Raw genomic sequence first — 17,267 nt, 5'->3', positions numbered from 1 at the left:
AAAATAAGATTACATTAGTACCAGTGGGTTTATTTGATTTGCAAGCAATAGAAACAAACTCTGGCTGATGTAGCATGCAAAGGAATTTATTGGAAGGATATGGGCTGAAGATCCATAGCTGGAAAAGATGAAGAATCAAGCTGGGAAAGCAACTTCCGTGACCTAGAGGGCAAGAGCTAATGGACATTCCTCAAGACCTTGCCATTTGGATGTACCTCCTCCAGCCGTGTTTCATCTTTGTATCATTTCTGCTTAAGACTCAAATTCCTAGGAGAGATAGAACGTGATTAGGTAATGTGCTTATTCCCTTACTCAATAGTGTTTCTGATTCCAGATAGGGTGGAGTAGCTTCTCAAGCAAAAAGAGGAGCGTGTTAACACCAGAAGGGGAAATGGATACTGAACCTACAAAAATGTCCACTATACTGTTTCATAACTCTCTTCTTTTGTATTTTTTTCATTTACTATCTAGGACATATAACTCTGCCTCATTCTTTTTAACCATCAATAGTATTTGGGTGGGGGGGGGTATGGCTATAGAATAATTTATTTAATGAGGTACTTCTTGTTGGATATTTTGTTGAAGTTATGCAATATTACTAACAATGCTACAGAGAACATCTTTGTATACATCTTTTTACATGTATGCAAGTACTTTGTAGGATATAGTATTCTCAGGAGTAGAATTTCTGGGTCAGAGTGTATATACCTAAATTTTTAATAGATATTGCCAAATTGCCCTCTAAGGGTTTATAACTCCCACCAGCAAAGACTACCTATTTTCCTCTACCTTTGCCAAAACTGAGTATTACCAGTCCTTTTTGTTAATGAAAACATTTAAAAGGATCACCGTAGGCTGAGTTGAGCCTCTTCTTCTATCATCACTACACACAGATGCTCACTATTTTCTAACCAGTTACACAACTAAGACCTGAAGCTAAGAAAGTATTAAATGTCATATGCTAACAACATCTCCACTTAAATTTTGAATTCTAGTTCTTACTCAGTGTTGGTGGGCATGAACACAAACATTTTGATTTGAGTCAGATCACTTGCTTTTAAAGAAGTCAATAGTGCTTCCATTGAAACTTAAATAGAATGCTTGGATCATCGTTGGGAAGGGTTTATTAGGGAATACACCCTGGTTCCACATCTTATGCAGGAGGTAGGTTCAAATGATGTGTATGGAAATGTGTTTCTTGGCCATGGTGTATGACCATGGCCGTATGTTGTATGTATGTTTCAACCCTAAGCTCACACCCAGCCTGGCGAGATGCTCACTGTATGTGATGTGGGCAGGGGAACGTGAGCCACGTGCCTCTCATCTCACGCTCCCTCCAAGGCGTATATACATGGAATGCACTGGTGGGCAGAATCACCTGTACCATGAAATTTGTTTTTGTGTTTTTGCTCAACTCATTTTATTGAATGTGTATAAGCTAGAAGTACATATGATGTGGCTCTACTGTATATTGTGTCATTTGGACAGATGAAGCAACCATTGCATGGTGTCCAGATAGAGCAGAAGAATTTTCTTCAGAATATAGTATTCCAGACTGAAAAAGCATAAAACAGGAAAACATAAGCCATTCATTTGAACATTTTTAGTGGAAAACATTGAAAATCCAAAAACCTGAGTTTTAGCCTCAGTTCTACTTTATAGAAATTATATGATCTTTTGTTAGCCTCTCAATTCCCAAATGCCTTACTATCATATATAAAAGGGGTAAATCCTAACAATTCTTAACCACTGCATAGGGTTGCAACTTGGATTGAACAAGATATATGAAATCACTTTAAAAATTAAAAGCACATTACACATTATTATGTAGGTACAGCAGTGGGCTCTTAATAAGCTGAATAATGTTTTTATCCCATGGTGTAAAATATTATAGGCAGCTTACCAACTTACATCTCAGCAACTCAGATGTATGAATTAAAGGTAATTAATTAAAGGTAATTTCTATTGCAGTTGTAATAGAAAAACCATTTCAGTATCATGTTTCTGTCACTTTTTAAATCGTTTATAAAATCTAGATTTGTTATTATATGCCAGATATTCACTTCTGAATACAGAAAAATAATAATGACATTTATATATCCCGAAGCATTTTCTTATGGTCTTTTCTTTCATCTTCACAAGAATGGTAGTTCACAATGGGTACTACTGATATTATCCTCACTTTACACCTGAGGAAACTAAAATGTAGATTTAAAGTCTTGCCCAATGCCATACATAATGAGTCAGCGGAAAAGCTGAAACTGACTCACACCTTGAATTATTTTTCCATTGATTCTCAAACTTTAGTATATATCATAATTACCTGGATGGCATGTTATGAACTCTGGTTTCTTCCAGGTAATTCTGATGCAGGTATTCTTTGGTCAACATCCTGAAGCATTCCATTAAACACAAAGAGAAGCATTCATTTTCTTCTGAAAGTGTTGTTTGCTTTATATGTTTTTAACCCCCCGTGAGTTTCTGGGCTTTGGACACCTCAGACTCAGTGTGAAATTCTCCATTTAGGAAAATGTGTGGAATGTATAAATGCCCAATATTGGGACTCCTGGTCCTCAGAGATTGAAAATGATAGAGTGATCTAGGAACAGAATCTTCAGCCATTGAAAGGGCTTTCCTTGGTTTTAATCTCTGAGAAGAGCTCACCATCCTTTGGTGCCACCTAGGGGCCGGTTAGTGATTTTTAAAAGAAGACATTTGATGGTCCAGGTAAGGAAGGAAAAGAAAAACGTGAGAGAGGATTGGGGGAGATCCTCTGGAGGTTATCTTTTACTCCTTATAACAAATGAAATGGCATTTATACTTCAGATATTTCCCCACTAGAAAATAAGCCCTTGGTGGGGATGTACTTGTTCAATGCCCCATTCTTAGTGCTTAAAACAGTGCCTGACACATAGGAAGTATTCAACAAATGTTTGTTGAATGAATAAATAAATGAATGATTAACAACTTTGCTCCAGTAACAGATGCTGTGCTGTTTAAAGGACTTCTCTTCAAATGGCTGGAAGGCTCAAATATGCAAGATATTCTCAACCATGCCAGTACACAAATGTTACTGATATCTCTATGAAAATGATCTTGCATTTTCTCCCATAGCAGATGCCATTGGAAAAGAGAGGCACCCTATTGTTCTGATTTAAAGTTCAGCTCAAGGGCTTTCTGCTTTCCTTGCCCTTCTTAACTAGTAGTAATAACACCCTTTTCGGAAATCTTACAGCATAAAATCTTCACCTCTTTTAATATCACTTATCACTTCCAACCTTGCACTTTTTAAAAAAAATTTTACACATAAAACTTATTTCCCTGTATTAATCAAGCTTCTTTTGTTTGCGTGTTACTAAAATTTATTTGAGCTGGCTTAAACCAAAACCAGGGGGTTTGCTACAGAGATATAGGAATGTTTCATAAAACCCAGTAGCAGTCATACAGCTGGACCTACAAGGAGAGCTTAGAACCAGTCAGGAACTTGGGCATCAGTATATTCCTTGCACTTCTTTCTTTTTCGTTCTTCTTGCTCTGAAGCCCAGCTTTCTCTAATCCTCAGCCCTCACAGCAACGGGTGGCTACCACATATGTCGTTTTTATGTGCCCCTCAATTCTAGCCACATGGAGATTAACTGTCCCTGAATCCAAATTCCCAGGAGAGAAGATAGATTGATTCAGTTTGCTGTGAGCTGAGGATATACTTCAATAAATGTCTATTACAGTTCCCTGTTAAACAGAATGTTAGCAAGTTGAGCACCGAGTGATGGCTTAGTAAATATTTTTATGTACCCAGAGCGCGCATGGTTCAGATCTTTGATATAGTGCCATTTAGGAAATATTCTTGAACTGGGGAATGAAAAAATTTCACCCAACTTCCTCCCTCTTTTTTTTTTTCTGGTTTCCTTTCTTTCCCCCTTCGACAAAAGAGAGAGAAAGACATGAGTAAAACTGGGGGGAACAGAATGATTAGATCTAGAAATGACCAAACAGACGGTAATGGAAAAGATGAAAGCGGAGAGATCTCATCTACTTTTTCCCAGTGAGCCCTGACCTCTGAGATTCTGAAAAATAGATAGTTGGCCTACTTCTGATACATGCAAAAACAGGGTGTTTCCCAGAAAACTAGGAACACTGCAGACATTATCAGTTTAATCCAGCGATTCTCAACTCTGACTGCATATTTAGATCCAGCTAGAGAACTCTTAAAACTATTGACATCAGGGTCCCATTCCAGACAGTTATCAGAATTTCAGGTTATAGGACTTAGGCATCTTACGTTTTAAAAGCTTCCTCACATGATTTTAATGGGCAACCAGCCAGGATTGAGAACCGCTGGCCTAACTAAAGAAACACTTATTTAGACCCATGCATAACACATCACCTAATTAAGATTCACAGCAGCCCTGTGAGGTAAGAAGGGGTCAGGTAGAATAACAGTAATCCCATTTTACGGGTAGAGTAGTTGTGGTGGCTGTGAAGTTGCCCAACTTGAAAGTGATGGATCCACATACAGAACCTCTGTCTCCAGAGATTGTTCATCTAGTCTCATTAAGTCATGCTGCCAAACACTAACGGGCTTAATTAAGAGACAGTTAATAGTGCCATTCCTTGGCTTTCCCTCACCGAGTGGTGCCTTCCCTCCAGTTTGTCTCCATTCATCTCTCTCTGTGTATCTTTTCTTCCTGAATGCAGGAACTAAATAAAAAGAGGACACAGAAGGAGATGGAGCATGCCATGCTGATCCGGCACGACGAGTCCACCCGAGAGCTCGAGTACAGGCAGCTGCACACATTACAGAAACTCCGCATGGATCTGATCCGGCTACAGCACCAGACTGAACTGGAAAACCAGCTGGAGTACAATAAGAGGCGAGAAAGGGAACTGCACAGAAAGCATGTCATGGAACTTCGGCAACAGCCAAAAAACTTAAAGGTGAGAGGAAATTTCCCAATTTATGCTCCAGGACACAGCCAGGTTGGATCAGTGGTTCCTACACCTGGATGACTGTCAAGAGTCACCTGGGAAACTTCATAAAATTACAAATTTCAGGACCCCACAGCTACTGAATCAGAATCTCCAGAGTCTGGGTATAACAGACTCCTAAAGAGATGTTGCAGGGCAATATGATCTCTCCATTTCTTCTTTGTATCTATGCAATTTCTCTGACCCCTTCATGACCTTCCCTCTCTAAAATTATAACACATGGACTAATAGCAGTCCATGGTTCTAATCCCAGGAAATGAGGAAGTTACCTGACAGGAATGTAGCAGATAAATTGTATCAGTCATGCCAGTCAGAATTGGTTGTAGATACCTTGAGTGCTATTCTGTTGAGAAAGATTCTAAAGCCACATCCACACTTAGTAAGGGAAAGTATGATTTATTAGTGACATCTGTCCTGGGCATGGGAATTGGGAGTGATATGCCAGACATTTATTATCCCTGCACTAGAAATACGGAACTCCTTTGGCCTGCACTACCTCCAGAGAATTTTAGCTGACTGCTAGTTAACAAGCTATATGGACTAAGCCATTGCTATTTGTCAAGGGAGTCACTGTCAATGTTGACAAAGATATAAGGCCAACTTCAACCGCACTGGCCTTCTTCCTCTCTAGCCAGATTCTAACCTGTCTAATTAGTGATCCTTGTCATCAAAACCCCTCCATGTGTTCATGAAATGTACATGTGACTATCAGGCAACCTGATGGAATGCCTTCTGGGCTTATAATAGTAAACCCCACCTCATCCTTGCCAAAATGCATATTTGAGGGCTTCCCTGGTGGCGCAGTGGTTGAGAGTCTGCCTGCCGATGCAGGGGACACGGGTTCGTGTCCCGGTCCGGGAAGATCCCACATGCCGCGGAGCGGCTGGGCCCGTGAGCCATGGCCGCTGAGCCTGTGCGTCCGGAGCCTGTGCTCCGCAACGGGAGAGGCTAAAACAGTGAGAGGCCCGTGTGACGCAAAAAAAAAAAAAAAAAAAAAAATGCATATTTGATATCGCTACATGCAAGTAGTGGAAATGGGTTATGATATAAAGTATAATCCAGTGTTGCCCTTTATTGATTTTTCAAGGAAACACAGAGCAGTGAGAGATGGCTCATACATTGCCATCCCCTTTCTTACTTGGAAGTGGAGGAAAACAGTTAAAGGGGGAAGGGGAGGGGCAACAAACAATAGAAGACACTGAAGATTTTGACTAGGAAACCACTGAAATAATGAGCAATCTTTTAACAAACTAAGCTTCATAGTATTCCAGAGTCTTCTTAGAGTTGTGATCTTGTAACAATTCATTTTTAAAGATCTATTTGTAAATTCAAAACTACTTCTGTTCATTTGATATAAAACCAAAGTATTTTAGGGAGGGTGGGAGGGAGGGAGACGCAAGAGGGAAGAGATATGGGAACACATGTATACGTATAAATGATTCATTTTGTTATAAAGCAGAAAGTAACACACCATTGTAAAGCAATTATACTCCAATAAAGATGTTAAACAAACAAAACCCAAAGTATTGGTAGAGTTAACACCTGTCTGTGACACATGTATTATTTTCGTTATTACTGACTAGTAACGTGGGTCACTGCACCAAAAGACAGTTGGTCTCAGCACCTATATTGTATCATGAGAATGGAAGGCTTTCTGTATTTACTAATGTGTCTTTATTTTCCTTTTGTCACTTTTTCTATACAGGCCATGGAAATGCAAATTAAAAAACAGTTTCAGGACACTTGCAAAGTACAGACCAAACAGTATAAAGCACTCAAGAATCACCAGTTGGAAGTTACTCCAAAGAATGAGCACAAAACAATCTTAAAGACACTGAAAGATGAGCAGACGAGAAAACTTGCCATTTTGGCAGAGCAGTATGAACAGAGTATAAATGAAATGATGGCCTCTCAAGCGGTAAGTGGTTAGGTTCGGTGCCACGGCTTCAAGAGCTTTGGGAATCAAGAAAATTCAAGATCCAGCCTTTTGGTCCCAAGATGATTCTTGCGCACATTTAGGATATTGGTGTTTTTCTGCCCAAAGAACTGAAGGAAATGACGACGCTGAATAAAGCCAAGCCAGAGCGGATACTTGCTGGAGTGTGTCTTATAAGATGGAACTTGAGGAATAACATGCTAAATCAGACTTGTGGCACATAGGGACTTTGAGGGCAAGATGTGATAGATATTGCATGTAATATCATGCTCTCATTCATCAGAGATCAAACAACTAATGTCAGGCGCAAATGAATAGACACACAGACACATTCATTAGGTAAACTTTTACTAAACATCTGTGCTCAGCCCTCTGCTGGGCTCAGAGATAGAGTGATGAGCTAGAGAGACGGCAGTGGTCCCTTTCCTCACACTTCTGTCAGTCAAGTAAGGAGGTCAGATAATTAAGCAATAAAAATAAAACATAAAAGTGCTTTGAAGTGGTAGGTGACAGAGGCTATGGGAGGATGAGTAGGAACAACTAGTCTGGTCTAGGGAATGCTTCCCTGCAAGAGCCAAGAAGCATGAAGGAATTTATTGAAGCAAACAGGTTCCATGGAAAAGGGCCTACACACTTTTCCAAAAGATGGATAGTGTACATTTGGGGACTGAAAGAACTTTGATATGAGCCCAAAGTTCAAGGAGGAGGATTGTGGGAGCCCAAAATGGAGACGTCATAAAGGTCTTGGCAGCCAGGGATGGGAGCTTACCTGGTAATTCAGTGAAGATTTCACAAGGAGATGAATCTTAAAGGGTAATAGTTGATCAGACAAGCAGAAATGGAAAAGTTATTCCTGGCAGACGATACAGTATATATGAACACTCAAAGGCCTAAAAGAGGATGGCACGTTTGAGAAACAACGAGTAGTTGATATGGCAGGAGTATAACGGGCAGCTGGTGGATAGTCAGGGGTCAGAGCCTCAAAGCTGGGAGTGTGGACATTATTCTATCAGCAATAGAGAGCTGCTAAAGCCTGTTTTAAGAAGGAAAGTGACAGGATCAGATGTGTGCTATAGAAAGATACTGGCAGTAATGTGGCAAATATAGGTAAGGAGACCTGTTAGGAAGCTATTATAATAGTCCAGGAAAAAAAAAAAATGAAGGCATGAACTAAGAGAGAACATGCTAATGGAAGTGGTGAGAAGGGAGAGAAGGATTTGATAAATATTTAGGAGTAGAATAGATAGAACTTAGGGACCAATTTGAGAGGTAGGTTTGATAACAGTGGAACAGGTCATGATTTTACCAAGATATAAAAATGGAAGGAGGGGTGAGTTTGGATGGATGTCTAGAAGATACTTGATTCATTATCTGAGTTCTGTGGGTATCTAGGTAGAGAGGTACAGAGATGGAAATCTGTAGTTCAACAAGGTGTCAGGATTAACATCAAAAAGTTAGTCATTGTTACATAGGGGCAGTTGTAGCTATTCGGAATATCTGAGATCTCCTACGGATAGGAGATAGTATTAAAGAGGAAGAGGACTCAGGACAGAGTTGTGGGCATCAACATTTGAGGGCTGAGTAGAAGGTGGACCAAAGAAGATGAATAGCCAGGGGTCAGAGCCTCAAAAGAGAGTATGTCACAGAAGCCAGAACAAAAGTTTCTAGTTGATGATTTCACATGTTGCAGAGAAACCATTTGGGCCCAGCAGTGGCTTTGTCCATCGTTTGTCACAGACCGTGGAGTGGTGGAAATGGAAGACATTCTAAGTAGATTGAAAACGTGATTATAAAGTGAGATAGAAACTGTAAGTGAGACTGCTTTCCCCAGATTCTTGTCAGTGAAAAAAAGGAGAAAGAGAGCTATAGCTAGAGGAAGAGACAGTTAAAAGAGGTCTTCGATTAATTGGGAAAGGCTTAAACATGCCCTTAGCTGAGGATCGGAGCCAGTGTATTTCATTCATTCATTCATTTATCCAATAAGTATTTATTGAGTGCCTCTACTGTGCCCCAGGCACCCAGGAATACTGTGGTGAATAAGACAGTCATCGATCATGTCTTCATGGAATCTATAGAAGAGTGGAGGAAACAGACGTTGGAGAAGTCTATGTGTAACAGCAGAGCAAGGGCAGTGTGCCCACTGAGTGTAAACCAAGAGAGCTAGGCTGGTCTGGAGAGTCAGGAAAGGCCTCTCAGACACAATGATTATTTAAGCTGCAGTGTAGGGAGCACATTCTAGGCAAAAGGAACTACATTTGTAAAGATGAGAAAGACCATTGCACTTTTAAAGAACTCAAGTCCATTGTGTTTGGAATATAGAGAATGAGGAGGAAACTAACATGAGAATAAGATGAGAGGGGTAAACGGGGACAAGATCATACAGGGGCTTGTAAGCCTTCTTAAGAATTTTGATCTTTATCCTAAAGGCAGTGAGAAGCCATTGAAGAGTATTAAGGAGGAGACTGACATTAAATTTGCATTTTTGAATGATCACTCTGGAGACACGTGGAGAATGGCCTGGGAGATGACAAGCGTGGGTGTAAGGCGATCATTTATAAGGTTGCTGTCTTTACCTGGGTGTGAGGGAGTGGTGGCCAGACTCGAGAGGGGACAGTAAGGATGAAGCAGAAAGTGACTCAGTTTGAGAGCTAGGCAGGAGGTGGAACTAGGAGCATTTAGTAACGGGAGAATGAGATGGTGAGGATGACTCCCAGTCTAGTTTGAGCAAAATGGTAGATGGTGCCATTTATCTATATGGTAAAAAAGGAATTGGAGATTGGGAAAGTGGGAAGGGAAATATGGTTAGTTAATATTAATCACGTTGAGCTTGAGGCTGGGAAATATCCAGATGCAGATACCTCGTGTAGAGTGGATAAGCTAGCCTGGACCTCAGAAGAGAAGTCTGAAATAGAGGTGTAGATGTGGGAGTCATTTGCATAAAGATGGTAATTGAAGCCTTTGGAATAGATGAGATTCCTTAGGAAGGGCAGTTAGAGGGAGAAGAGCGCCCATGACAAAGTCCTGAGGAACACCCACATGTAATGGCCCAATAAGGTAGGGAGTAGCTGGAAAGGAGGAGAGGGAGGGAAAAACCGAAAGGGTGTGGTGTCTCAGAAAACTAGAGAGTTCTGGAAGGAAGGGGCAGTCCACAATATCAGATGTCGCTGGGAGGACAGGCAAGATAAGGACCCCTCCAGGGTGGTCATCAGTGACCCTCCTGTGAGCAATAGAAGGGGAGGTGTAGGAACAGAATGAGGAGTGCAGACAGGGGTTAAAGGTAAGGAGGAGGGGAGAGAGTTGGTAGGGATGTAAAGGTTGATGGGATTTTGGTTTTGTTCATGTTTGTATTCTCAGCATCTGCTACAATGCCCGGCATACAACAGGTGCTCAGTGAATGTTTGTTATATAAGATGCGAGAGAACAGGATCAGGAGTATAGGTTCATGATTGCTCTTGAATAAAAGGAAAGAAATAACCCTTCCTTCTGAGGCAGGGAGGAGATAAAAGTACAGATGATAATTACGGCAGTCCTTTACTGCCCGCTTACCACGTGCCAGGCACTGTTGAATTTTATGTGTTATTTCATTTTTGTGAAACCCCTTTGACCTTTGAAGTAGTTACTTTTTTTTGTTTGTTTGTTTTTGCGGTATGCGGGCCTCTCACTGTTGTGGACTCTCCCGTTGCGGAGCACAGGCTCCGGACGCACAGGCTCAGCGGCCATGGCTGACAGGCCCAGCCACTCTGCGGCATGTGGGATCTTCCCGGACCAGGGCCCCCTGCATCAGCAGGCGGACTCTCAACCACTGCGCCACCAGGAAAGCCCTGAAGTAGTTACTTTTTTAACCCTAATTTACCTGTGAGGAAACTGAGGTTTATTGAAGTCAAGTCACTTGCTTAGGGCAAGGGTTGGCAAACTTTTTCTGTAAAGGGGCAGGTGGTAAATATTTTAGGCTTTGTGGACCAACAGAGTCTCTGTCACAACTACTCAACTCAGCTATTGTAGTACAAAAGCAGTCATAGATAATATATAAATGAATGAGCGTGTCTGTGTTCCAGGAAAACTTCATTTACAAAAATAGGCAGCAAGCCAGATTTGACTCTTGGTCCATGGTGTACCAGCTCTTGACTTAGAGGGTCACTTAGTGGTACGTAGCTAGTGGTGGACCTACGATTTGAACCCTGTTTGGGGAGACCCTGTAAGCCTATATGCCTGGCCACTACTACATTATGCTGCTTCTGTCACATCCTTTTCTTGAGTTTAATCCAATAGAGGGAACAGACATGATATTTACCTATACTTTTATAAAACTTTTTAATGGATTTGGTATGTGCAACTTTGGGGGGTGATGAATACCAAATACTGGAATATCCCCTGATTTCTAGACTGGCACTTCTTTAGAGTCAGAGCTGGTACAGAATAACACAGTTACTGACATTAATAATAGAATGCCAGAAATAAGAGAAGATGGGGGTGTTTTCAGTGGTCTAAATTGCCTGTAGAATGAGCCTCTCACCTACTTGGCCAGGGCTCATAACAATTAACCAAGCCAAGTAGAAAAGAATAGACTTTCATTCCCTTTATTGGTAAGAAACCTCCCATATCGAGAGGGAATCGATAGCAATCTCCTTGGGAGCCAGTAATCCCTTTGGCATTTATCTGTGAAGCTGTTGCTGCTGCAGACTGGCTGTTCGTTGTGTCTAGTGTCTCTTCTCCCTTCACCTCTCATTGGGAAATGAGAAGAGCAGCATCCTCTCTAGTGGATTTTAGTGAAAGCTGGTTAGGGCTAATTATTAGAAAGTACCTTGGAAATATGATTCCATTATTTATTTTGTGTTCATTTGACATAGTATATTTCTCCAAAGCACTAAAGAAGACACTATGCAAATAACTTTCTAAAACTATTCTAATAACATTTCAAAAAGTCATAACTATCGAGATATTAAGAAATGTTATTGTCACAAATTGTACAGAAGAGGGAAAGCAGCCTAAGGTGGAGAATAGGTATCTTGGCAAAGTGGTCTCAATGGAAACATGCAGATATACTCAGGGTAGACAGACTAATTCAAGGGTTCTAATCTCATAGTTCCCAGCTGAACTGAGGGCCTGCTAAATCTAGACCAAACCAAGTCTGGTGGGACAGGAGGGTCTTCATCCCTGAACACAGTCCTGCTAATGGCCCTAAATCTTCAACTGTGCTCATTGAAAGGCTGGCATTTCTGCTGGCTGGCTTGGTCCATCCCCCACACAGGATCAGTATCCTGGTGTGTAATACAAAGTACAGGTGCTACAGGGAGCAAGGGAAAAACTTTATCTGGATTTCACTGCTTCAAACCAGAATACACCCCGTAAGATTATCAAGGCTACCTTCTGTGGGGAAGAAATTTTGAACCACTTGAGTTTTAGATGGCTGGCCATAAGGATAAAGTAAAGCCAATGTTATAGGGACCAACTTTACTTGCTAGGAGCGTAATGGTACTGTGGTATTCCTCAAATGTTATGGAGATTGGACTCATTTTTTTTAGCGCTAAGGATATCTAAATGTATAATGGTTTGGGGGTTAAAGATATGTAAATATGGAAATGGTTAGTCAAAATAATGATAACACCAGCTATTTACTGACCCTTTGGTATACATCAAGAACTATGCCTGGGATTTTATATGAATTCTTTCATTTAATTCTCATACCAGTCTTAGACAATAGGAACTATTATTGTTATTTTCTTGAGATGAAGAAAATGAGACTTGGAGATGTTAATTAACTTGCCGAGGTAACACACCTAAGTGAATGGTGGGGCTGGAATTCCAGCTCAGGAGTCTGCCTCCAAAGCCCACAGGCTTAATTACCGGAGTGTGGAGCCTTCCTGACTCCTGCTAGTGTGGTTTTAAGAAAACCAGGTTTCCTCAAGAATGTTTTTGTTTTCTTAAGAAAGAATGTTTTAAGAAAAGGAAGTGTTTTTAGAACTTTGTAGCCCATTGGGCAGAATGTACTATTTTTGATTCCTAACTCTGAAAGTACCCCCCACCGGGCATCTGTTTTTCTGAGAGACCTGTTTCAGCCCAAACAAGGAAGCATCTTCCAGTAGTCACCAAGTTCTGTAAGGTAGGAGCGAATCACAGTGTATGTCTTCTGTACCCGCAGTTACGGCTAGATGAGGCTCAAGAAGCAGAATGCCAGGCCTTGAGGCTACAGCTCCAGCAAGAAATGGAGCTGCTCAATGCCTACCAGAGCAAAATCAAGATGCAGACAGAGGCACAGCATGAACGTGAGCTCCAGAAGCTAGAGCAGAGGGTGTCTCTGCGCAGAGCACATCTTGAGCAGAAGGTATGAGCGTGTTGTCAAGGGTCCTGTACCGCTGGGTAGAGGACGGGCGTGGCTCTGCCTGTGTACCGGGCGATTTAACAAAGGCGCTGTTCCCCTCATACCTGCTTTGATACTCCTAGTGCCCTGAGAGGTAGGCATAGTCCCCATTCCACAGACAGGACACTGAGGCTCAAAAGGCTTAATTAAGTTACTTGCATAAATCTGATCCCACAGCCTAAGTTCTCTCTATTATATTACTCTGCTCGGAAACCTTCCATCTTCACGGATTACTGGGTAGTTGATTTGACGTATGAAAGGTACTGTGAGTTGATAGCGTGGCCCCTAAATGTCGTGAGGCTAAATACAGATTTGGTTTTTATTCTCAGCTATTTCTAAACCAAAAGAAATCACCAGCAGGGCTCTTTAAAAAAAATTAAAATGAAGAGAGGCTGATATTGCCATACATAATAAATGTTATCAGAATTGAAATATTCATTGCTTTAGATATTGCTGAGGAATATGAAGCAGAAAAGATGTCATAAAGCATCTCAGAGCTGTTAAGCATGTATTTGCTTAACCAGTTATTCGTGCTTTCTTCTGGTAGTTCCCAGAGATCAACGTGAGAGACTATTTTCCTGCTCTAGAACTAAATTGCTAATGACCCAGGGGGCTTTGGGCTCTCTCTGGGAAAGCAGCACAACTTAATTGTGCTTGAGTGTCTTTTAGCTTCTCCCGAGCCATCTCCTGCTGAGACAGGACAGTGACCTAGATCGGCCCAGCTGCTTGGCTTGCTAGAATGGCAGTGCTGGCCCCAGGTGGCCCCAAACATTTTTATTCTTGTGAGAAAGTTTTAAATGTGATGGATTAGACACACAACATTTATCACAGGACTCTCCCAGCCTGCCCCAGACTAGTTTACTCTTAGTTCCTGTGTGTGTCATCTGTGTGCATGTTATGTGTATATATATGCCTGTTGGGAACTCCTTTCCATTAAGAACTGTTCATTGTGCTTATTTCAGATTGAAGAAGAGCTGGCTGCCCTTCAGAAGGAACGCAGCGAGAGAATAAAGTACCTATTGGAAAGGCAAGAGCGAGAGATTGAAACTTTTGACATGGAGAGCCTCAGAATGGGATTTGGGAATTTGGTTACATTAGATTTTCCTAAGGAGGACTATAGATGAGATTAAATTTTTTTGCCATTTACAAAAAAAAAAAAAAGAAAGAAAGAAAACAAAAAATTCAGACCCTGCAAAACCACATTCCCCATTTTAACGGGCGTTGCTCTCACTCTCTCTCTCTCTCTTACTCTTACTGACATCGTGTCGGACTAGTGCCTGTTTATTCTTACTCCATCAGGGGCCCCCTTCCTCCCCCCTCCCGTGTCAATTTTCAGTGCTGGCTGAAACCTGGCCATCTCTTCTATTCATAGTACACGTCACAGTATCGATGTGATTCAAAATGTTTCAGTGAAAACTTTGGAGACAGTTTTAACAAAACCAATAAACCAACAACAAAAAAAAGTGGATGTGTATTGCTTTAAGCAATCACTCATTACCACCAATCTGTGAAAGTAAAGCAAAAAAAAAAAATAATAATAATAATAAATGCCAAGGGGGAGAGAGACACAATATCCGCAGCCTTACACCTTAACTAGCTGCTGCATTATTTTATTTTATTTTATTTTTTTGGTATTTATTCATCAGGAATTAAAAAAAACAAAGTTTTATTAAAGATTGAAAATTTGATACATTTTACAGAAACTAATTGTGATGTACATATCAGTGGTGACATATTAATACTTTTTTGGGGAATGGGGGGTGGGTGGGGGGAAGAGATCTTGTGATTTTTAAGAACCTGCTGGCAAGAGTTTAACTTGTCTTGAGCATATTCTGATTGTATCATAATCATTTTCTGCTGTTGCAGAGGATGTGAATACACTTAAGGAGCTCACAGAATCCCAGTAGCACAAATTGGGCTTTGGCAAATCGTGTATTTTGTGTATAGAAGGAATTTAAGGAGAGGTATTACTTATTTTCATATTGTATTTTAACTGTTTCTCTGATCAAATTTTTTTACTCCCTCCTCCCAGTCCTCCCCACCTCCCTCCTTTTCCAATTCAGTACTTGGAGTTCAACACTGTCTCTCAATCAGATCATCTTGATCTTTTTTCTTTATTTCCCTGCCCCTCCCTAAGTCCCATATCTTGGTCATAAATATTGCATTATTCACACTTTCAAACTGTGTATTTTCTTACAATAAAAAATGATGGAAAAAAAAAGGCTTTACTTCTTTTGCATGCACTTTAAAAAACAAAACATTTTTCAGGTTCCAAGGAAGAGCATGATAACTGTCAGAGCTTTTAATTATATTTGTAAATAAAAGTGTTCATCACATTGCCTTGCTGTGTTATTGTAGCAGGAAGTTTCCCTTCTAGGTTCATCAGCTCCTAATGCAGAGGGAGAGCTGCCCTCCAGAAGCTGTTCTCCATGGCCCCTCAAGAAGAACCATTCAAGATTTTCAGGTAAAGCCGCATATTCCAAGTTCTGCAGGGCTGAAGATGGGGTTGCACTGTCTGAAGTGGTCAACTGCACCTTTTTACCCTTAAGAATAGAAGGTGGCACATGTGTGCACGTGCACACACACACGTGCACCCACAATGCACCAGTCCTAGGACCATGTATTGCTGAGAGAAGTGAGGCACCTTAAAGAAAAGCAGGCTATGAAGAAGACATTATAACCAAATATTTGAAATGATCCTACTGTAATAGTAGATTCCCCCACCCCTCATAGTCAGGTTTTATTAGAATAACTTTATGTACATGACAATGAGGTAGTAAAATCTGTAACTTCTAGGAAACGGTTTTGGGGTCAAGACAATCTCAGTAAGATCTCATTCTCTTGGGGTTCTGAGTCCTAGTCATTGAAAATTGATCTCTAGCATGATGACTTGAAGATCACAGTTGAATTCTACAGGATATTCAGTCATCACAGACAAATGTGAGGAGTCATGTTCACTGTGATAGACTAACCCAGAGAGGTGTACTCTAGCACTCACAAAATGATTATTAACATGGGCTAACCCCAACCGTAAAGGCTTTAATAGTTAACACCCAGTTTTCTGAGCAGCTTAGGTCGTTAAAGTTTCCATATTAGGTACATCAGAAAGTAATATTGGAAAGGACTCATAATCATCCATGAAACATAGATAACCTTTATTGCATTATGCTTACCATGTGATAGAACTTTACACTAAGCATTTTGTAGATGAGGAAATAAGCTCAGACCAGGGTAAATGGAGTGGAGTCTGAATCGAGACCTGTCCTATTTCTGAACCCACACACCTAAGAATAGTCACACTGCCACTCAAAAGGACATTAAATCATCAGTAAGAAAAACTTCTTGTAGTTTATTTCATCCACTTCTGTCTGTAGTGAAAACTGTCTAGCTAGCTTGTGTAAAGGCCTTATGTTTGTGAGATTATAGGTGCTGATCTTTATAAAAGTTCCCTCTCCACAAGTTTGTCAGTGATGTGTCCAAGGTAGAGTTATCAAAAGGAATGTGGGTTTGTGCTCCTGACACCTGGTACAGACTAAGTCTTCCAACTCCTTCTAGTACCTGAGGCAGTGAGAATAGACAGGAACCAGAATAGTAGCAAGAGAACAGGTATAAAAGAAGTACTGGGACGGGAGCAGAGAGCCATTGTCTGGTATTATTCCAGCATATACAAAACTCCCCTGAGTTAAAAGAATTGTTATAGGTTTGTCATAAATATTATAATGACTGCTTACCTTTGATTTGCAACTATTCATTCAATGAATATTTACTGCGTACTTTATATGTCAGGTACAATGCCAGATGCTTAAGCTCTGTCAGTGTATCTCAAACAGGTAAAGATCCTCACCCTAATGGAGCTTACATTAGAGGTAGGAGGAAAATGGTAACACATAATAATTATAATTTTAAATGATCTTACATGGTAATAAGTGCTATAGATAAAGGAAAAAGGAAAGAGTAAGGGGGGCAGAAGTGCGAGGAGCGGCATAC

The 17,267-nt window shown here is 40.7% G+C and overlaps 1 protein-coding gene across 1 annotated transcript in view; it reads left to right on the top strand.

Annotated features, from left to right (window-relative positions):
• Positions 1-15,616, top strand: part of TAOK3 (TAO kinase 3) — a 185,910-nt gene extending 170,294 nt beyond the window's left edge. Inside the window, exons 18-21 of the mRNA XM_029233955.1 lie at positions 4,696-4,935; positions 6,692-6,904; positions 13,062-13,244; positions 14,243-15,616. Coding sequence (XP_029089788.1) covers positions 4,696-4,935; positions 6,692-6,904; positions 13,062-13,244; positions 14,243-14,404 — 798 coding nt within the window. The 3' untranslated portion in view covers positions 14,405-15,616. The remainder of the gene's footprint in view (positions 1-4,695; positions 4,936-6,691; positions 6,905-13,061; positions 13,245-14,242) is intronic.
• The last annotated feature ends 1,651 nt before the right edge of the window (positions 15,617-17,267 follow it).

This window comes from Monodon monoceros, unplaced genomic scaffold (genome assembly GCF_005190385.1).
Source record: "Monodon monoceros isolate NGI ecotype Baffin Bay Population unplaced genomic scaffold, NGI_Narwhal_1 Super_Scaffold_1, whole genome shotgun sequence".
Lineage (NCBI taxonomy): Eukaryota > Metazoa > Chordata > Mammalia > Artiodactyla > Monodontidae > Monodon > Monodon monoceros.
Note: the sequence above shows the minus strand (reverse complement) of the source record. Positions and strands in the feature narration are given on the sequence as shown.